Here is a 22,140-nt window from a genome sequence, read left to right as displayed (position 1 = left end):
ATGGTCTTAAGAAAGGGGAGTTTCCCTGCACGAGCTCTGTCTCTCTTGCCTGCTGTGACGTAAGACATGCCTTCTGCCTTCTGCTATCATTCCCCAGCTATATGGAACTGTGAGTCCATTAAATATATTTTTCTTTATAAATTACCCAGTCTTAGGTATATCTTTATCAGCAGCATGAAAACAAAATAATACAGTAAATTGGTACTGGTAGAGTGGGGTGCTGCTGTAAAGACACCCAAAAAAGTGGAAGCGACTTTGGAACTGGGTAACAGGCAGAGGTTGGAACAGTTTGGAAGGCTCAGAAGGAGACAGGAAGATGTGGAAAAGTTTGGAACTTCCTAGAGACTTGTTGAATTTTTTTGACAAAAATGATGATAGTGATATGGACAATGAAGTCCAGGCTGAGGTAGTTTCAAATAGAGATGAGGAACTTATGAGGATCTTGCTATGTTTTGGCAAAGTGATGGGGGCATTTTGCCCCTGCCCTAGAGATTTGTGGAACTTTGAACTTCAGGGAGATGATTTAGGGTATCTGGTGGAAGAAATTTCTAAGCAGCAAAGCATTCAAGATGTGACTTGGGTGATTTTAAAAGCATTCAGTTTTATAAGGGAAGCGGAGTATAAAAGTTCAAAAAATTTGTGGCCTGACAATGTGATAGAAAATAAAATCCCATTTTCTGAGGAGAAATTCAAGCTGCTGCAGAAATTGCATAAATAAGGAGAAGCCGAGTGTTAATCCCCAAGACGGTGGGGAAAATGTCTCCAGGGCATGTCAGAGGTCTTCAGTCTTTACAACAGCCCCTCCCATCACAGGCCCAGAGGCCTAGGAGGAAAAGATGGTTTCGTGGACCAGGCCTAGAGTCCCAGTGCCATCTGCACTCTTGGTGCCCTGCATCCCAGTTGCACCAGCCATGACTAAAAGGGGCCAAGGTATAGCTCAAGCCATTGCTTCTGAGGTTGGAAGATCCAAGCCTTGGCAGCCTCCATGTAGCATTGAGCCTGCAGGTCACGGAAGTCAAAAATTGAGGTTTGGGAACCTCTGCCTAGATTTCAGAGGATGTATGGAAATGCCTGTATTTCCAGGCAGAAGTTTGCTGTAGGGGCAGGAATCTCATGGAGAACCTCTGCTAAGTCAGTGTGCAAGGAAATGTGGGTTGCAGCCCTCACTCAGAGTCCTACTAGGGGCACCACCTAGTGAAGCTATGAGAAGAGGGCCACTGTCCGCCAGACCCCAGAATGGTAAATTCACCAATACCTTGCACCGTGTGCCTGGAAAAACCACAGACACTCAACAGCTGCCCATGAAACCAACTGGGATGGAGTCTATACCTTGCAAAGTCACAGGGATGGAGCTGCCCAAGACCATGAGAATCTACCTCTTGCATCAGCATGACCTGGATGTGAGGCATGGATTCAAAGGAGATCATTTTGGAGCTTTAAGATTTGATTGCCTTGCTGGATTTTGGATCTGCATGAGACCTGTAGCCCCTTTGTTTTGGCCAATTTCTTCATTTGGAAGGGCTGTATTTACCCAATGCCTCTACCCCCATTGTATCTAGGAAGTAACTAACTTGCTTTTGATTTTACAGGCTTGTAGGCAGAAGGGACTTGCCTTGTCTCGGATGAGACATTGGACTGTGGACTTTTGAGTTAATGCTGAAATGAGTTAAGACTTTGGGGACCTATTGGGAAGGCATGATTGGTTTTGAAATGTGAGGACATGAGATTTGGGACGGGCCAGTGGCAGAATGATATGGGCTGGCTGTGTCCCCACCCAAATCTCATCTTGAACTTTCACATGTTGTGGGAGGGACCTGGTGAGAGGTAATTGAATCGTGGGACAGTTCTTTCCCATGCTGTTCTTGTGATAGTGAATAAATCTCATGAGATCTGATGGTTTTATAAAAACTTGTGTGTTTCCCTACACAAGCTCTCTCTCTCTCTTGCCTGTTGTGATATAAGATGTGCCTTTCACCTTCTGCCATTATTCTGAGGCCTCTCCAGCCATGTGGAACTGTGAGTCCATTAAATCTATTTTTCTTTTCTTTTGGCAAATTACCCAGTCTTGGGTATGTCTTTATCAGCACCATGAAAATGGACTAATAAAGAGTGGTTCATGCTTGTAATCCCAGCATTTTGAGAGGCCGAGGTGGGTGGATCACTTGAGGTCAGGAGTTCAAGTCCAGCCTGGCCAATATAGTGAAACCCCATCTGTACTAAAAATACAAAAATTAGCCAGGCCTGGAGGTGTGCACCTGTAATCCCAGCTACTCAAGAGGCAGAGGCAGGAGAACGTCTTGAATCCAGGAGGTGGAGGTTGCAGTGAGCCAAATCACACCACTGCACTACAGCCTGGGTGACAGAGTGAGACTCTGTCCAAAATAGAAAAAAAGTAAAAATTAAAACATATATACAATTTGATGTTTGAACATGTGTATATACTTGTGAATCCAACAACATAATTAGGATATGAATATTTCCATCATTCCAAGAAAATTTCTCTTGTCCCTTTACAATCCCCACTATGTGTCATCCCACCTTCCAGCTCCCATTGCTAGTTAGTCACTAACATATCACTATGTGTTAGTTTGTATCTTTTAAATTTTATGTAAATGGGATTATAAGGTATGTATTCTTTTATTTTGCCTTGTTTTAATTAACATTATTGTATTAGTCCATTTCACATTGCTATAACATGTCTATTGCCTGAGGCAGCATAATTTATGAAGAAAAGAGGTTTATTTGACTCACAGTTCTGCAGGCTGTACAAGCACGGCACCAGTATCTGCTCAGCTTATGGTGAGGCCTCAGGAAGTTTACAATCATAGCAGAAGACAAAGGGGGAGCTGGCTAGTCACATGATGAGAGAGGGAGCTAGAAAAAGTGGGTGGAGGTGCTAAGCTCTTTTGAACAACCAGCTCTTGTGTGAATTCACTACCATGGTGACAGTACCAAGCCATCCATGAGGTATCTGATCCCAAGACTCAAACACCTCTCACTAGGCCCACCTCCATTTTTGGAGGTCACATTTCAATGAGATTTGGAGGGGGCAAACATCCCAAGAATATAAATTATTATTTATAGATTCATTCATATTGTGTTTATGAGTTATTTATTCATTTTTATTGCTTACTAGTGTTCTATTGTATCCATTACTAAAATGTGTTTATTTAGTTTTCTGTTGATAGACACTTGGGTTATTTTCAGTTTGGGAATATTGCAAATAAACCTGCTATGACCATTTTGTGTACAAGTCTGTTATAACTTTCTTTCTTTCTTTCCTTCTTTCTTTCTTTCTTTCTTTCTTTCTTTCTTTCTTTCTTTCTTTCTTTCTTTCTTTCTTTCTTCCTTCCTTCCTTCCTTCCTTCCTTCCTTCCTCCTTCCCTCCCTCCCTCCCTCTCTCTCTCTCTCTCTCTCTTTCTTTCTCTTTCCCTTCCTTCCTCCTTCCTTCCTTCCTTCCTTCCTTCCTTCCTTCCTTCCTTCCCTCCCTCCCTCCCTCTCCCTCTCTCTCTCTCTTTCTTTCTTTCTTTCTTTCTTTCTTTCTTTCTTTCTTTCTTTCTTTCTTTCTTTCTTTCTTTCTTTCTTTCTTTCTTTCTTTCTTTCTTTCTTTCTTTCTTTCTCTTCCTTCCTTCGTCCCTCCTTCCCTCCATCCCTCTCTCCCTTCCTTCCTTCCTTCCTTCCTTCCTTCCTTCCTTCCTTCCTTCCTTCCTTCCTTTCTCCTTCTCTCTCCTTCCTTCCTGCCTGCCTGCCTGCCCTCCCTCCCTCTCTCCCTCCCTTCCTTCCTTCTTTTTTCTTTCATTATTTTTTTGAGGCAAGCTCTTGTTCTGTTGCCCAGGCTAGAGTGCACTGGCACAATCATGGCTCACTGCAGCCTCAGACTTGGGCTAAAGCAATCCTCCTACCTCAGCCTCTTGAGTAGCTAGAACAAGAGATGTGCACCCCCAATCCCAGCTAATTTATTTTTTGTAGAGTCGGTATCTCACTATGTTGCCCAGGCTAATCTCAAACTTCTGGCCTCAGGTGATCCTCCCATCTTGGCCTTTCAAAGTGTTGGGATTACAGACATGAGCTACTATGCCTGACCTACATTCTTTTCTCTGGGTTAGCAACTAAAAGCGCAGTGGCTGAATCGTATTGTTTAACTTTTTAAAAAATGGACATACTTTTCCCAAAGTGGCTGTACCATTTTAAATTCTTACCAGAAGAAGAAAGTGGGGAATGAACCATTAGTTATCCTTCTTAAATTGGGTTGTTGCAGTTTTTCACTAATTTTAATCACAGGGCATATTGATACTTAGAGATGCCCTAAGAGATCTTCTATAATGCAAACTTACCCTTTTTTACCTCCAATGTGTAGGAGCAACACAATTTCAACTTGATAATCAGGATCACCAATTTCAATCAGTACAGTAACTTCTTTCTTTGCCATTTGATTCAGAGGCATGGGAAACCAAAAATGGCTGGATCACATTCTTACTTTTCTGTTTAATAGAATTATTTTTGTGTCTCTTGGTGGAAACATTCTTTCATTTGGAACTAAAATCCCTAGTCTGAAAGAGCATAAGACTGCAGGAACAGGAAGCAAAAACATTGATAGTGGATCACTAGGGGAAATAGTGAGTGGTGATGCTGCCATTTCTACCCCTTGATACCTGAACCCATGAATCCTGGCTATAGGAGAAGCAACATCATATATTACATGTGATTAAGCACATATATAGTCTCCTGGAGAACACTACCCCAGGCTTGTAATGTATTTCCACCACCTGTAGCTGTAACTTTGTATTTTAAAAATCCTTCACTGTTTCATTAAGTCAGCCACTTTAGGATGGTGGGGAACATGGTAAGACGATAAATTCCATAATTATGCACTCATGCTGCAGTTCATTTGCAGCGAAGTAAGTTTCTTTGTCAGAGTCAATGCTGTGTAGAATTCCACATCAGTAGATAAGGCATTTTGTAAGTGCATGGATGGTAGCTTTGGCAGAAGCACTGCATGAAGGGAAGGCAAGTCAAATCCAGAGTAAGTGGCTTTTTGAGTAAGAATAAAGTTCTATCTCTTTCATAATGGAATTGATCCTGTGTAATCAATCTGCTACCCAGATAGCTGACGGGGTTACCCTGAAGAATGATGACAATCAGGCAATCAATGCTGTTCTCTGTCGCTGGCTGACTGGGTACTCTGCAGTGGCAGTATCCAGGTCAGGTTGGTGAGTGGAAGTCCAGTTTGATATGCCCATACATAAACTCCATCCCTACTACCATAGCCACTATGTTTATGAAACCATTAGGCAAATAACAGGGTTGGCTGAGGAAGGAACCTAGATGTTATCCACAGAACAGGCCAACTTCTCCACTTGATTCTTAATGTTCTTGTCTGCTGAGGTCACCCTTAAGTGAGCATTTACATAGGACACAAATATATTTATGTTTGGCCCATTCAGTTAAGTCTTACAACATACCTCTTCCCCAGAACTTCTTGCCACCAATTTTTAAGTTATGTTCCTTGCAGGTCTATGATGATCTAGCCAAACCATTGGCCACAGACAATGCAATGGACAAGTGTGATTTATTGTGGAAGAGAAATGTTAGTAAGTTTCATGCAGACTAAATGATGTCACAGAGCTGGAACATTGATATATCCTTGAGGTTAGAGAGTGAGGGTGTATTGCTGGCTTTGTTAGATAAAAGCAAACTGCCTTTGATGGCCTTGGCTAACGGGTGTCAAGACAAATTTGCCAGATCAATAGTTGCATATCAGGTATCAGGGATTGTGTTAATTTGCTCAAGCAATGAAACTATTATCTGGAAGAGTAGCTGCAATTAGAGTTTCCTATGTGGTTATGTTTATGACATCTATCATTCTCCAAGATCCATTTGTTTTCTGCACAAGTCAAAAATGCAAGTTGAATAGGGATGTAATGGGAATCACCACCCTTGTAATCTTTAAGTCCATAATGGTGCCATTAGTCTTCGAAATCTCTGTAGAGTGCAATATTGCTTTGGTTTTCTGTTTTTCCAGATACAGGTCATTTTAGTGACTTCTACCTGGACTTTCCAACCATGATAGTTTACACTCCACACTTCAGGGGAGCAGCATGATTATTCTGCCACTGCTGAGTATATCTATTCCAATTACACATTTCAAATCTGGGGAAATAATCACAATCAGTTTGGGGAATTAGACCCTTGGAATTAGGGTCTGATTTCAAGATCTAATGTTCAGTAGTCTCTTGAAAAATATAATTATTTTATTTCCCCAGTGCATAGCCACACTGGTAAAAAGCTGTAGGTTCCTTTGGAGAAGGCTGGAGAGGGGGTAACAGTATATATTTCTGGTAGTGTAGTGGGGTATTTTCCCAAGGGACCTTGCCTCCTCTTTGTTCCAGGGCTTTTGTGTCTATAGATTGTCTGAGGTCTGTGTGTTTGAACTGAAGTTATACTTTTGTTTAATCTATTTAGGACTCCTTTGCTTGTACCAATCAAGTAACAATTTTGTAAACTTCTCATTTTGTTTTCTTTTTGGGACGTCATGATGAAGTAGCTAATGCTCTAGGTCTCCATGAATCAGATTATTCTAATTATTGCTTTGACTCTACTATTCCTCATGGTAACCATGCCTACCTTGATTTTGGTGCTTAAGTGCTACCACTTGACCCCAGCCACCCCAAGATGCAATTAACTCCATTATATTTAGGGATCCCACTTCAATGGCATCATAATTTCCGACCATGAAGAAGAACAAACAGAGCTCTCACCCCTTGCAAACTCACACTCATGGTGAAAAAAAATGTGTCCTCTTGTTCTGTTTCCTTCCTGCACTGGGTTAGCAGGCCTTACATCTTCATTTCCCTAAGCTGTTTGATACTTTTCAGGGTACCAAGGCAGATCTGGCATTTTATTTTTATTTAGTGTAGGCCACCCTTTCATCCATGTTTAATTTAATTAACCAAACAGATCCCCTTTTAACCTATTGAGCTACAATGATGAATCAAGAATCTCTGTCTAGTGCCTCATATCAATAAATTCAATCTAATCAAACTTTACATGCCTTTCACCATTACCTCACATACTCTCCTACACATGTACCCCAGATTTTTGTCATACATATTGTTCTTTTGGTGTATAGTGAAACTTCTTATGGGTAACCTTTGACACTTCCTTGAGCTTGAGTCTATTTTTGAATCTAAAAGTAAAGAGGGATGCTAAAACAGTATCTTTCAGCAAAATAACTGAAAGAGACTGTACAGTTTCTCATGCAAATGAGATTAACTTCTCCAGATAGGTGTAGGAAAGTTGCTTCTACTGATAAAGAAGATTCAACAGAAGTTAGGGGTTCAATAGCCCCAGATTCATAGGATCTGCCCATATGTCCCCATCTCAATTTTTAGGATCTCATTTCCCAATCATTGCCTGGACTTCAACAGAAAATACCTTGCAAGGTGGGGAATTAAATTTCATTGTAATTCAGTCTCAGGAGGAGACTGGGTTTGATTTTCAGAAACATTCAACTCAGTAGCTGTAGGAGATTTTTTTTTTTAGGGCAGACAAAGAAGCTTTCAGGTCATTAATGTGGAGATGGAGCTTGGAATTTAAAGCCTTGACCTCATTCTTTTCTTTCTGTGCTTTCTCTATCAAATTAGGAGAAACCAGCTATACTCATCATACTCATGAGTTTGATTTAAATATCCCAGAACATTGCCTTTTAGAAACATTTGCTTAGGAGTATCCAATGATGATATTTTGCCACATATCTATTGCCACCTAATGCCACAGGATGAGTGCCCTCTTTAACACTGAAAAGAGTTATTGACTTCAAACATAATCAATATTTGAATCACTTGGTCCTTATAATAGAGAACCAATCCTAGGAAATCAGAATCTTAGGAAATCAGAAAAACAGTATCAATTGGAGACACACACACCCACACCCACACGCACACGTATTTCAAGGACTTGGTTTACATAATTTGAGGTGTTAGCAAGTCCAACATCTATAGGTCAGGTAGGCAGGCTGGAAAGTCTCAAGCAAGATCTGATGTTGCAGTCTTGAAGCAGAATTTATTTTTCCTCTGGGAAACCTCAGGGTTTTTTGTTTGTTTGTTTTTAAAACCTCTCAACTGATTGGTTAAGACCCACTACATTATTGAGGATAATCTATCTTACGTAAAGTCAACTGATTGTAGATAATAAGCATGCTATAAAATATTTTCATATCAACACCTAGATTAGTGTTTGATTAAATAACCATGTACTCTATCCTAGCCAAGCTTACAAATAAAACTAACCATCAGAGAAGAAAATTTGGAGTGCTCTATTTTATGGCTTCCTTCTCTACTTGTGAAAAAATCTTTGAAGTACAGCTCTGGACTTGAGGGTGGTGCTCTTCTTTCTGAGTCACATCTCTACTTTGGTATCTGAGTGCTATGTGGAGGGGTGGGCAGTAGGCATAGGTCTCCTTGCTTTCCTCTCCCAGCAGGAAACCTCACACTTACAAGGTGGGTCATGGTTAAGTGGCACCCCAGTATTCGCAACACTGCTGTGCCCAAGGTAGAGCTCATGCTTCACAAGTGGGGGCGGGTTGGTAGAAGGGAGTCCCTACCTCCTGGACACATTTGGCCAGAACTTAGCTGCAGCAACAGGTAGAAGAGGGCAGGATGAGAAATGTTTACATCCTGCTCCTCCCAGAAAAATAACTCTCTGGCTGAGAGCTGGGGTAGGGGCAAGAGAGAGGGAGCCTGCATTCTTGGCTGCAGTTTGGGAGTTGGTGGGAGCAGTCGGAGGAAGTCGGCCTCTCAGAGTTGGTTGAGTAAAGGGAGACAGTGGGTGTTCATTCAAATACCACAGACCCTAGGCTCAGTTTTCAGTGAATTTTTGTAGATTTTCTTGAATAAATATTTCTTCTTTTTCTGTATGCCCTAGAACAATGTCCAGCATTTGTGTGTGTGTGAGTGGGTGTGTGTGTGGTTTTCACCAGTTTTGGTATGAACAGTGTCTGAAGAGTTACTCATGCTATTATGCTGGGAATGGAATGCTGGTAATGATGGAGCATTGTTAAACTTACCAGGCAATTCTTCTCAGGAATGTAACTGAAGCACCATGCCTTCTACTTTGTGTGTGGCAATGGCACATCCCTTTTTGTGAGTTCCTTTTTATATATAGTATGTCTTGAATAAGTGCACCTTGTGTATGTCTTGAATGATTGTGCTTGATGAATCTCCTCCAAGGAGGACATCTTCATTGTAATGTCATAACTGCTCCTGGATATGGTTGGATGTGGTGGTGGTCTTCCTGGCAGTGATTGTGGGCCAGGATATTAAGGTTCCCCACAGTGAGCCAGTTACAGGTGATTTATGGCCTTTTAAAGATAAAAATAAAGGGAAACTGACTGAGATCCTATTGAAATAGGCCTTGAATGGAGCATATTTGCAAATCTATGGTTGCAAAATATTAGTTAGTTAGTATTCAAATGTAGTAAGCAATTTTTAATAACCATGGATATGAGGTTCTAAATGTGATGGATCCTGGCATTAAGGCTATAGTAAAATGTTGTGAGGCATCATTAATTCTTGCTAGGTTTAAAAATAGTCCAATGTGGGCTTTTAAAGGGAGAAAGAATGGAGACAATCAACCCTTTTCTAAATAGATCTTTCATAATGGAGTTTAATCCTTAGAGGCCCTGTTTTAATCTGTTTTGGACAGTGTTAATAATTTTAATATGTTGAAGCAGATCCACAGCATCCCTTTTTGTTAAGCCAATTCTAAGTGCCAAAGAAATAATTTTATGTTAGTTTTTTAATTGTTAGATAGGAGTAGCCATGCCCAGAATGGAATGGAGTATTTTAGGAAATGAGTCTTAAGACTATGGGGTACTGATATGGTTTGGCTGTGTCCCCACCCAAATCTTATCTTGAATTCCCACGTGTTGTGGGATGGACCTGGTGGGAGGTAACTGAATCATGGAGACAGTTCCTGTGCTGTTCTTGTGATAGGGAATAAGTCTCATGAGATTTGATGGCTTTTTTCTTTTTCTTTTTTTTTTTTTTGAGATGGAGTCTCGCTCTGTCACCAGGCTGGAGTGCAGTGGCGCTATCTCAGATCACTGCAACCTCCGCCTCTCAGGTTCAAGTAATTCTCCTGCCTCAGCCTCCTGAGTAGCTGGGACTACAGGTGCGTGCCACCATGCCTAGCTATTTTTTTTGTATTTTTAGTAGAGGCAGGGTTTCACCATATTAGCCAGGATGGTCTTGATCTCCTGACCTCATGATCCACCAGCCTCAGCCTCCCAAAGTGCTGGGATTACAGGCATGAGCCACCATGCCCAGCTGAGATATGATGGTTTTATAAGGGAGAGTTTCCCTGGGCAAGTTCTCTCTCTCTTTGCCTGCTGCTACCCATGTAAGACATGACTTGCTCTTCCTTGCCTTCTGCCATGATTGTGAGGTCTCTTCAGTCGTGTGGAACTGTAAGTCTATTAAATCCTTTTTCCTGAATAAATTACCCAGTTTCAAGTAGGTCTATTGGGAGAACCCACTCCCGATGTTTAACATGGGTTCTTTTCTATTTCCCAAGTGTCTCGGCTGGGTTGAGAAATAAAGGGAAAGAGCACAAGAGAGAGAAATTTAAAGCTGGGTGTCCGGGGGAGACATCATATGTCGGCAAGATCCGTGATGTTCCCCGAGCCGTAAAACCACGAAGTTTTTACTAGCGATTTTCAAAAGGGGAGGGAGTGCATGAATAGGGTGTGGGTCACAGAGATCACATACTTCACAAGGTAATAAAATGTCACAAAGCAAATGGAGGCAGGGAGAGATAACAGGACCACTGGATGAGGTGAAATTAAAATTGCTAATGAAGTTTTGGGCACGCATTGTCTTTGATAACCTCTTATCAAGAAACAGGGTTTGAGAGCAGATAACCTGTCTGACTAAAATTTATTAGGTGCGAATTTTTGTCCACCTGATAAGCCTGGGAGCACTACAGGAGACCGGGGCTTACTTCATCCCATCGGCTTCGACCATAAAAGACGGGACGCCTTATATAGGCTTCCCTATATAAGGCCGTCTATAGGCTTACCTTCAGGGCGTATTCTCTTTCTCAGGGATGTTCCTTGCTGAGAAAAAGAATTCAGCAATATTTCTCCTATTTGCTTATGAAAGAGAAGGAATATAGCTCTGTTTTCGTCCAGCTCACCGGCGGCCAGTTCAAAGTTACCTCTCTTGTTCCCTGAACATCGCTGTTATCCTGTTCTTTTTTAAAGATGCCCAAATTTCATATTCAAACACACATGCTCTACAAACAATTTGTGCAGCTGACACAGTCACAGGGTCCTGAGGCGACATTCATCCTCCTCAGCTTACAAAGAAGATGACGGGATTAAGAGATTAAAGTAAAGACAGGCATAGGAAATCACAAGGATATTCATTGGGGAAGTGATAAGTGTCCATGAAATCTTCACAATTTATGTTCAGAAATTACAGTAAAGACAGGGGTAAGAAATTATAAAAGTATTAATTTGGGGAACTAATAAATGTCCATGAAATCTTCATAATTTATGTTCTTCTGCTGTGGCTTCAGCCGGTCCCTCCGTTCGGGGTCCCTGACTTCCCGCAACATAGGTCTTTATCAGTAGCATGAAAACAGACTAATACAGGTATTTGGTACCAACGCTTAAGATGGGGCATATATGTTTGCCCTCTATATTATATTGGATAACTCCTTAAGAGTATAGAAGTGATATTACTTAAATTTAGTGAAATATTCTGATATACCTGTAACTTTTGCCCCGTTGTTGATTAAGGTTATTATGGTTTGCATGGGTGTATTCGATCTGATGTTAATCTAGAACTTATAATGTAGAGAGAAAACAGCCAATCAGTGTCCTTTAATTTTTCTGTAAAAATAAATGTTAGATTTCCAAAAGGTTAAGTTGTAGACCTTTGTTTTAGTTTTTGTTCTTGCATCCCACCTGTCCCCCTCCCCACCCCTTCTGGCTAACCTAATTCTCTCTTTCTCTTTTTGGTTGTTATCAGGTGTACTTTTGTGGTGGTGGGTGGGTGTCGTTTCTAACATGCTCATCTTTGTAAGTTTCTTTCTGAGAGAGTTCCAGTGAGTATCAGCAAGGTTAGAGACCTTCTTTCTGGTAATTTTGAGAGACCGAAGGCTTAGATTGGGTTTGAAAGAACTCTTTGGCTGTACATTGTTGTCATGGGTGCTTTTCCTGACAACTCTGTTCATCTGGAGCATTTTTAGCTATAGAGATATAATCAGCAATACAAGCAAATACATTTTCTGAGGTCCCAGTGGACCATCTATTTTTAGGATTGTGGATGTGAGCATGCCATGCAATGACTGCCATTCTTCACACCATTTGGTGGGATCATATATTGCACTGATGTCAGTCTTAACCCTGAGTGCTCTTTACAATGATGTGTGTGTGGGAGGTAATATCTGATTGGGACACATAACCAGTGCTCATAGGGTAAGAGTTATTCAACTGATCTAGTGTCAGCCACAGCTCGTGCTGTAATTGAGAAACACAATTCCATCTGAGTCATACAGATAGCTTTGGTTTGAGACACATCACCCAGAGCTACTGAAAAGAGGGTCCCAGTTTGTCATTCCTGTCTCACAATGCAAATTATTGAAACTTCTGATTGAAACTTGAATTGAGGTGAGGATTTTCCCACTTTGGCCTGGCTTGCTTGGTTTGAAGTTCTCATTAGTAACAAGGGAGAATGAGTTGAAGTTTTCTTCTTAGTTTGCCCAGATGAGACACAGAAAGTGAAGTAGGAGCTGAGGCTGGAAAGGAGTCAGCAGTCGAACTCCAAGAATGGAGTCAGACTTCTTATTACACATGGGTGATGGGGGAGGGGTGGGACTGGTAAATATAGTGAAGGGAACTACCATTTTTAAATTTTGCCCTTTAGAACTTTTTGACTTAATAAAAACCTATTTGTAGGTATCATTTTAAATAATGAAAATGAATTTTTCTGAAAGAGAAAAGAGTATGGGCTCTGAAATCAATCTGACCTATATTTAAAAACAAGCCCTACAGGTCATTATGTGTGCAAAGGAGACAAATTACCTCACACTGCATTACTCTCTATTGTCTCATCTATAAGTGTAATAGCTGTTCCTTTAAATAAAAACTTTAAGTGGAAACTTTTATAACTTTAAATTGAATAAAAGTGCCTGGATAATGATAAAGTCTCAACATTATCAGGTTGTGCAATAGAATGAATGAAAAAGAAAAACAAAACCAAATCAACATAAAACTTTAAAAGTAAACATTTCCATAAATGTAAAATTAATAGAATAAAACTTTAATATCATCATGATAATGTTAATCCATGTTGTATGATATATTTACCTTTTTTAACCAATTGGTATTTTCTTAGATATTAAAGAGGAGGAAAAATCATACCAAGTTATCAGGTGGTTTTTGCCTGAAGATAATCAAAAAAGAATTACGAAGCATTTCAATAGCTACATAGAAACAGCATTGGATGGCAGGTAACTTCTTTTTATTCTATGAAGCAAAGAGTCACTATTTTAGTAATACAAATGAATAGAGAGATGCATCATATTTGGAGTGAGTTTTAGAGAAATGGATGGGTGGGTGATGGATAGATGGAGGAATAGATGATATGTGAGTGGATGAATGGATAGATGGATGAATGGTTGGATAAATGAGGGGATGGAGAAATAGAGGACAGGTGGGTGGTCAGGTGGATACAGTAGACAAGGTTTGCATTCCCAACAATTTAGTCTATATTGTCCTTCTTCTACCATAAAGATTATATAGAAAGCAGGAGATTGCTCCTCTGAGCCTTCCTTACAACACTTCATGTATAATCTTTGTATGCATTCTCCCCAATAAAGAAGCTAGGATCTTCAACTCTTTTGTTTGTCAAGAAAAAAGAAACACCTATCCTCACTTATTTTCCCTCCTTTGTCCTTTCATAAATTCACCAGTGGAGAAAACTCTTATGAATATTGATTTTTCACACCTTGAACCTTCACCTTTTAAACTCCTTAAAGATAATCAAATACCTGGATCGTACACAATGAGAGATGAGCCTGAGACTTTTTGACCTCACCTGGAATACAAGGAATCTCCTTCATCTGCCACATAAAAGAGGAGAAACACAAATCCATGCCATTCTTAGTTAATTATAGTGGCTTCATCCTCTTTGCTTTCCTTGAAAATTCTACTCAGTAGTCAAGGTGGTGCTCAAATCTAATTATTCCATAAAGCTTGCTTCCTCACTCAAGTTGGAAGACCACATGCTCTCCTCCATAGATCTGGTATATAGCACTCATTTGATACTTAGTCTATGGCATCTTGTGTTGTTATACATTTTTAAAGTGTATGTCTTGTCTCTTTTCTTCCAGCTTGATTTCTTTGAAGACAGATTCCAGATACATGTTAAATATTGACTAAGTTACTGGGATCAGTGCCTTCCTGTGATTTTTTCAATTTATTTACTTGAAATATGATTAATGTTATACTTTTGAGAAGTTTATACTGTATACATTGAATTTATCCACAATATTTAAAAATCATTCTTTATGTAAAATCTTTTTAAAAAACGAAATAGTGGATAATTTCAGAGAATCATCATTGTTGTAATTTAAAGTTGATTCTTAAGAACAGGCAGAGATCTGCATGTCACTCATGAGTTCTAAACCTGTAGGCCTTCTTTATGTGAAGTGACAGGCTTGCTGGGCTATTGCTTCTTCCTTTCTTTATGTGATTAGGAGGTCTGTGGTCTCCAGAGCACCTGTACCTATTACCACTGCTCAGGAACTTCTTCATCTATTCTTCTGGATTCTATACAAACAGGATCATTTTCTATGCAAGCAATGATGGGAAGACATTGAAGGGCAGTAGCTTCTGGAATAGTGACATAGGCAAGAGTCTTAACTAGGTGTCAGTAAAACTTTAGCATTATTTTATATGAATGTTCCAGCCAGCATGAAGTGAAAAGACTGATAATAAACTTCAAACCAGGCTTTCATTTTTATTTGTTTTTTACTACTTAACTCCTAGGCTAGGAAGACGAATCTCATTTCAGCTGAGATTTTGGATTCTAATATTGTGATCAAAAAGTTCACTGCACGAGACAATCTGTCAAATGCAAGATACACAGTATTTTTTAAAAAGACTACGTCATCAATAGTTAAGGAGCCTGTCAAATTACTTACATAGATTTCTGGAGAAAAGATAGTCACTCACAAAAAGTCAGTATATAAATGAGGGTTAACAGAGCATCACAGGATTTATAAAGGAGACATAGAACTCTGAGACCTGCTATAGTCAGAGTTGGCTCCCAGAGTAGAAGGACATTGAATTGGCATTGATGGTGGGTGGGAACTGGGTCAGGGGAGGAAATAGGATGGGAGCAAGTGGGGACATTTTAGAGAGCAGAAGTATCTGGACCAGAGTGACCAGAGCTGAGAGTATTTGTTGAAACATTGTAGAATGGGTGGATGGATACTGGTTATATTCTTACACACCTGAAATATTTTTTTGAGTCCAACATTCTCCCAAATACTGTAAAATTATACTTTCCCAAATATTTACTATTTATTTTCTTTATTACAGAGACGAATTTGAAGGCCTTCTAAAGTTAATGGAAATATTTGGGATTCAATGTAGTTATTTGCTAAGCAGAAAGGATATAATGGATTCCTTAAAGAATGAGAACTTTGATCTGGTATTTGTTGAAGCATTTGATTTCTGTTCTTTCCTGATTGCTGAGAAGCTTGTGAAACCATTTGTGGCCATTCTTCCCACCAGATTCGGCTCTTTGGAATTTGGGCTACCAAGCCCCTTGTCTTATGTTCCAGTATTCCATTCCTTGTTGACTGATCACATGGACTTCTGGGGCCGAGTGAAGAATTTTCTGATGTTCTTTAGTTTCTCTAGAAGCCAATGGGACTTGCTGTCTACATTTGACAACACCATCAAGGAGCATTTCCCAGAAGGCTCTAGGCCAGTTTTGTCTCATCTTCTACTGAAAGCAGATTTGTGGTTCATTAACTCTGATTTTGCCTTTGATTTTGCCCGGCCCCTGCTTCCCAACACTGTTTATGTCGGAGGCTTGATGGAAAAACCTATTAAACCAGTACCACAAGTAAGTAAACCCTCAGCATTCAGTTTGGGATTCACATAGAGTCCTTGGGTGCATAGTTGGTGGCTGCCACCTGCCAGTGGATTCCTGAAGTTGAAGTAGGGATTGGCAAGGGAGGCACCTAGCGTATGTTCTTAAAGGAAGTGCTGACTTTCAGAGTTTGGCAAGTACAGTGTCAGGTCTTGCAGGATCCTGAGATAGAAGATTTCCTTAAATTGGCTCTTCTCTTGCCATGCCCTGGACTTAGAATCAGTGAGATGAACCCTTCAATTAAAGTTGCCATTTTAATTTTTATTTTGTGTGATCATGTGTAAAATAAATATGTACTTAGTGCCGATTACATGCAGTAATTGTTAAGGAGATGAGCTACTCACAGTGAAACAGACAACACTGTGGATTCGGAGTAAGCAGGGTGGGACTGCATGGGACTGACAGCAAGAACTGACAGTGGTATCTCCAGTGTTCCCTGCCTGTAGAGCCCTGGCTCCTGGCTCCACCTAGACTTTCTGACTTGATTTGTCTGGAGTGGGCCCCTGCTATTGTAATTTGTAAATGCTGCCGGGTGATTCAAACGCACAGTGCAGACTCAGAACCACTGCTATAGAAGGTTTTCAAAGGGAGGAGAACTCAAATGAGTTGGCTGCCTGTTGCCTCTGAGCACTGGGTTCCCATTTTACAGAAATCATCATATTTAGTATCTTGCCCTCTCTAAGGAGGTGTGGTCATCTTCATTTTTATTAATGGAGGAGGACAGAAGCACAGGTGATGTAGGTGACCGTCCCACCACTGTGTAGTGCAGAGGCCCCCAAGACCCTGGATTGGGCCTGGACTTTCCAGGTACCAAAGTGACTATTCTTCCTCTCCTGATCTTACATTGAGTAAGCAGGAAGAGTTGGGGAATGATCTATGGATGAGATGGGCTTTGCATTAGTGGTAGGTGTATTTAGGAATGGAGCTGGGAGGGAAAGCACCCCAGGTCAGAGAGCAGGGGACCTAACGTGTGGAGGTGCAAGTGAGATGGCCATAACACTGGGTTCTCTGGGTGACGCTGGCTAGATTAGTGTAGTAGAAGATTTGTTTGCATTAATAAAACCATGGGGATTTAGCCGAGGTCTTAGCTACTGGGAGGGTGGGTCAGGTCTTGGCATTGGGGCAGCTGTGGAAATTGTTAAGAAGAGAATAAAGGGAGTTGAGATTATGAGATAACAGATGCTTATTTTCAAATATTTTTTCTCTTTTTGATTATTTTAATTGCAGTCAAATATATATAATATAAAATATACCACTTTAACCATTTTTAAGGGTATGCTTCAGTGGCATTGAGTACACTTATATTGTTGTGCAACTATCATTACCATCTGTCTCCAGAACTTTTTTTTTATCTTCCAAAATTGAAACTTCCTGTGGATTAAACAATATGTTAAATAGAATGAGCATTTGACTCAGCCGTCAAAGATGCGATTCAGAATAAAGTGGTTTCCATTTTTTCTTAGAGGTGCCATACCCACCCCACATTCCTACAACTACAGGCATGAGCAGTGCACAGCACCTCCCCTCTTATCCCCTACCTTCCCACCTCGGTACCTGGCTGTGTCCACAGCATGAACAAGCCATTCCCAACAGCTACAAGGGGTGGGAAAAAAGTGAGGCTGCCATTGTGGCCCCATGAACCAGCTGGCCAGCGCCTCCCAGTGGGACTTTTTCTCCCCTGGCCAAGGAGTTCAGCCTGGCCTGAACTGGGGGAAGGCTATAGTGATTAAAGGAACCTATTTGCACAGAGCAAGAGGTTCTTTCCCCAGGACCTCCCCCTTTTGCCCCTTAAGCTGTATTTTTCTTTCTTTTATTTTTTTCGTTTTCTAAGGGAGAGGGTTCCTTTTCCCAGCACGCTGCTCCTGATAGAGAAAATAATGGAGGAGCGACCCCTGCTGGCTGATAACTGCAAATTCGGCAGGGCACATTTGAGACAATCTGAACAGACACATGCAACCCCTGAAATCTGTTTTTGTCCCAAACTCAATTCCAGGTTTCAGGCTGAGGCCCTAGAAAGGAAAACCTGATTTGAGGGATCAAAAGTCAGGCAACAGGCACAATGTAAATGGGCAGGACCAATTCCTGCTGACTAAACCCCCACTTCATGGAGGGAGGCTATTCTCCATGGCATAAATGAGGCCCAGGGAACTCAAAGGTTTTCAACAGCAGGGGAAATAGAGGCATAGGTGAGGGGAGATAATTCCTATTGTCTAGTCCCACCCTGCTTCATGGGTGCAGACCACAATGGCACCTGTGGGTGGCATCCATGAGGTTGCCAGGACTCAGGGACAACAGATGGAAGAGAAAGTCCCTTGCTTTCTCTCTCCCTCACACCCTGAGTTTTCGTTGAAAGAAGGAAGGGAAATGAGGGACACCTCTATTTCCCTGTCTTTCAGAATGGGCAACCAGCTCTCTTCACCACCCCCAGCTTATTCTCCTCTGGAGTGTATCTTGAACTACTGAGACTGCTTTGACCCTCAGAATCTGGAGGAAAAACACCTCATAGCCCTCAAAACAAAGGTTTGGCCAAATTATGAAGGACTGGCTTGGTCTCAGGAAGGAACCATTCATTTTGATACCATCTAGCAGCTGGACCTTTTCTGTAGACGTGAGGACAAATAGTCTGAGGCCCCATATGTGCAGGTTTTCTATACCTTGCAGGGAAATCTAGACCCTTGCTGACAGTATAGGATTGATCCAGCCCTCCTGCTTTTCATTTCAGGAGAGGCTGCAAAGGGCAATTCCAGGGAACTAAAGAAACAAATCCCAGAGGCACTCCCAACAGGGGAGCCAGCTCCCTCCAGCTCTGCTCCTCTGGGTCCACCTCAACCTCCCTGTCCAGCTTCAATCTCTCGCTTGCCTAATCCTAGAAATCCTCACCCTAGACAAGCCCCAGTCTCACTCCTGCCCTTCCAATAGATGCCTGGTGAATTTGGCCCCAGTAAGGTCCAGGTCCCCTTCCCCCTACAGGACTTAAAGTAAATTAAGGGGGATTTTGGTAAGTTTTCGCATGACCCTGACAGATATATAGAGGCTTTCCAGAATTTAACCCAAGTATTTGAACTCTCTTGGAGAGATGTTGTGTTACTTTTGAATCAGATCCTGATGGAACACTGAGAAGCAGTCTGCTCTGCAAGTAGCTGAGAGATTTGGGGATGAACTTTGTTTCACATATAGTATCAGGAAAGGGGGCAAACTTTATCCAACTGGAAGAGACGCAGTACCAGTAAATGACCCTGGATGGGATCCCAGTGATGAGATGGGAGACTGGAAGAGAAGACACTTTCAGGTGTGCATCATGGAGGGATTAGGTGGGACTAGGACCAAGCCTCTTGATTATAGCAAGCTATCTATGATAGAACAAGGATTTAATGAAAATCCCACTGCCTTCTTGGAGAGGCTAAGAGGGGCCTTGGTAAAGCACACCTCTCTCTCTTCTGGTTCAGTCAAGTGACAACTAATTCTGAAGAATAAATTTATTACTCAGGCAGCCCCTGATATGAGGAGGAAGTTGCAGAAATGGGCCTGGGACCAGATAGTACTTTAGAGGACTAACTGAAAGTGGCCACCTTGGCCTTTTACAATAGAGATGGGGGGACACAAGAAAGAGGCAAAAGCCTTAATGGCCGTGCAAGCCCAGAAAGCCCAGAATTCCCAGGGTACACTTGTTAACTGCTACAGATGTGGCAAGAACAGTTATTTCTCTTCTAAAGTTGAACTGCTTCTATACAAGGTTTAATTTCTTCCACCAGGGTGAAACAGCTCAAAGCACAATGTTATCAATATTTTGACTTGTTATTTCTGTGATCTTTGGCACTAGATTATTTTCTTGTATAATACACATGTTTAACTCATGCATACTTAACCTTATAAAACTTGGTGTTTCATCTCACCTCGAGGCCATCAAACTGCAAATGGTCAGGCAACCGGAGCCTCAGGGACAATGGCTCCCTTTTGCAAGGACTCTTAGATAAACCTCTGGGAGGAATCTGACTGCTGTTTTCTCCAAAACAATGCCCCCTGTCAGCAAAAATTAGCTAAGATTGGCCATCATTCATATTCTAATGGCAGTTAGATGTGCCTCTTCAGAGAGGGGAGTTGATACTGCTAGGAGACAGGGAAATACTGGGTAGAAGAGGGCAGTTCCTTGGCAAAGGTCCCACCTTCAAGCCTGGAAACCTCTGGCCCTAACTGAGAACATGCATTCCTGTTTTCACACAAAAAAGTTGCCTTTTGGCTCTCCACATGCCCCTGTCCTGTACCCATATAAACCTCAGACCTCAGGTTCCAGAAGCAGATGAAAAGTAGATGAACAGGAGAGCAGAAGAATGGCATAATGGTGTGGCAGAGAGAAAAGGAGAATCTGAACACCAAGAGGAGTTCAGCTGGGGGTGATTGGAGAGGAAATTGGCCACTGGACGGCTGAACTCCAGGAAGACCATCTTCCCATTCCATCTCCTTTCCAGCTCCCCATCCATCCCACCTTCACCACTCAATAAAACCCCCACATTCACTACCCTCAAGTCCATGTGTGACCTGGTTCTTCCTGGATGCCTGAGAAGAACCTGGATACCAAGAGAGCATTGAGCTGGTTAACACTTAAGCTGTCTGAGGATAGCAAAGCTAAAAGAGTGCACTGTAACACACACCATGCTCACTTGGGCTTTAGGAGTTGCAGGCACCCACCCTTATGCACCACTGTGGGGCTGGAGCCCCAAAGCACTCACCCAGGCTCCTGCACCTGCCCATCTGCATGCTCCCCCTACCATAAGGAGTTTGAGCAGCAGCGGAGGCTGCGGCCAAACTGACAAGCTACACCCTTGTCACATATCCTGCGAGGGAACTTTCCCATTTCGCTGTCATCAAAATTTATTTGACCATAATGCAAAAGTCTATTTCTGGGCTCTCTCTTCTATTCCACTGGTCCCTGTGTCTATCTTTATGGCAGTACTACACTACTCGGATTACTGTAACTTTGTAATATGTTTTGAAATCAGCAAGTGTGAGAACTCCTTCTCTGCTCTTTTTCAATATTGTTTTGACTATTCAGGGTTCTTGATAGTTCTTATACATTTTAGAATGATTTTTCTGTTGCAAAAGAAGTTATTGGGATTTTGATAGGATTTGTATAGAATATGTACATCCCTTTGGATTGTACATATTTGACATCTTAATAAGTGTCCCAATTCATGAAGCCAGAATGCCTTTCCATTTTTTGTGTATGTCTTTAATTTCTTTCAGCAAAATTTTGATGTTTTCAATGTACAATCTTTCACCTCCTTGGTTAAGTTTATTTCATTCTTTCTGATGTTATTGTTGATGAAATTGCTTTCCTAATTTCTTTTTTGAATTGTTCATTGTTAATGTATAGAAATGCAGCTGACTTTAGAGACTTGATTTTTTTCCCTTCCATTTTGCTGAATTTGTTTATTAGTTCTAACAGATTTTTAATTTTTAGTATGTGTGTATATTATGTTTAAGGTTTTCAATATATAGAATCATGTTATCTGCCATTATTTCTTCAAATAGCCTTTCTTTCCCTTTCATTTTCTCTCATAGTGCATATATTGATCCACATGATGATGTCCTATTGTCCCTTACATTTTGTTCATTCTTTTTTCTTTTTCTTTCTCAGAGTTGACAATTTCAAATAATTTGTTTTCAAGTTCACTGATTATTTATTTTGCCCGTTTGAGTTACCTATTGAAACTCTCCAGATAAAAATTCAATTTGATTATTTCATATTTCAGCTCCAAAAATTTCCCCTTTTTAAATTTCTCTTTGTTGATATTCTAAATGTGTTTAAATATTGATTTTCTTCTTTACTTTAGTTTCTTCCATGTTTTCCATGAGCTCCTTGGGCATATTTAAGACAGTTTCTTTAAAAGTATTTGTGTAGTAAGTCCAATGCCTGTGTTTCTTCAGGGAGGGTTTCTGGAAATGTATTTTGTTTTTTAAAATTATGCGTTTT

The 22,140-nt window shown here is 41.0% G+C and overlaps 1 protein-coding gene across 1 annotated transcript in view; it reads left to right on the top strand.

The window, feature by feature from the left end:
• LOC126957083 (UDP-glucuronosyltransferase 3A1) overlaps positions 1-22,140 on the top strand; it is a 43,157-nt gene that overhangs the window by 14,875 nt on the left and 6,142 nt on the right. Inside the window, exons 3-4 of the mRNA XM_050794515.1 lie at positions 13,401-13,515; positions 15,611-16,142. Of these exons, the coding sequence (XP_050650472.1) occupies positions 13,401-13,515; positions 15,611-16,142 (647 nt within the window). The remainder of the gene's footprint in view (positions 1-13,400; positions 13,516-15,610; positions 16,143-22,140) is intronic.

This window comes from Macaca thibetana, chromosome 6 (assembly GCF_024542745.1).
Source record: "Macaca thibetana thibetana isolate TM-01 chromosome 6, ASM2454274v1, whole genome shotgun sequence".
Classification (NCBI taxonomy): domain Eukaryota; kingdom Metazoa; phylum Chordata; class Mammalia; order Primates; family Cercopithecidae; genus Macaca; species Macaca thibetana.
The sequence above is the reverse complement of the archived record's forward strand: the minus strand, read 5'-3'. Positions and strand labels throughout refer to the sequence as shown.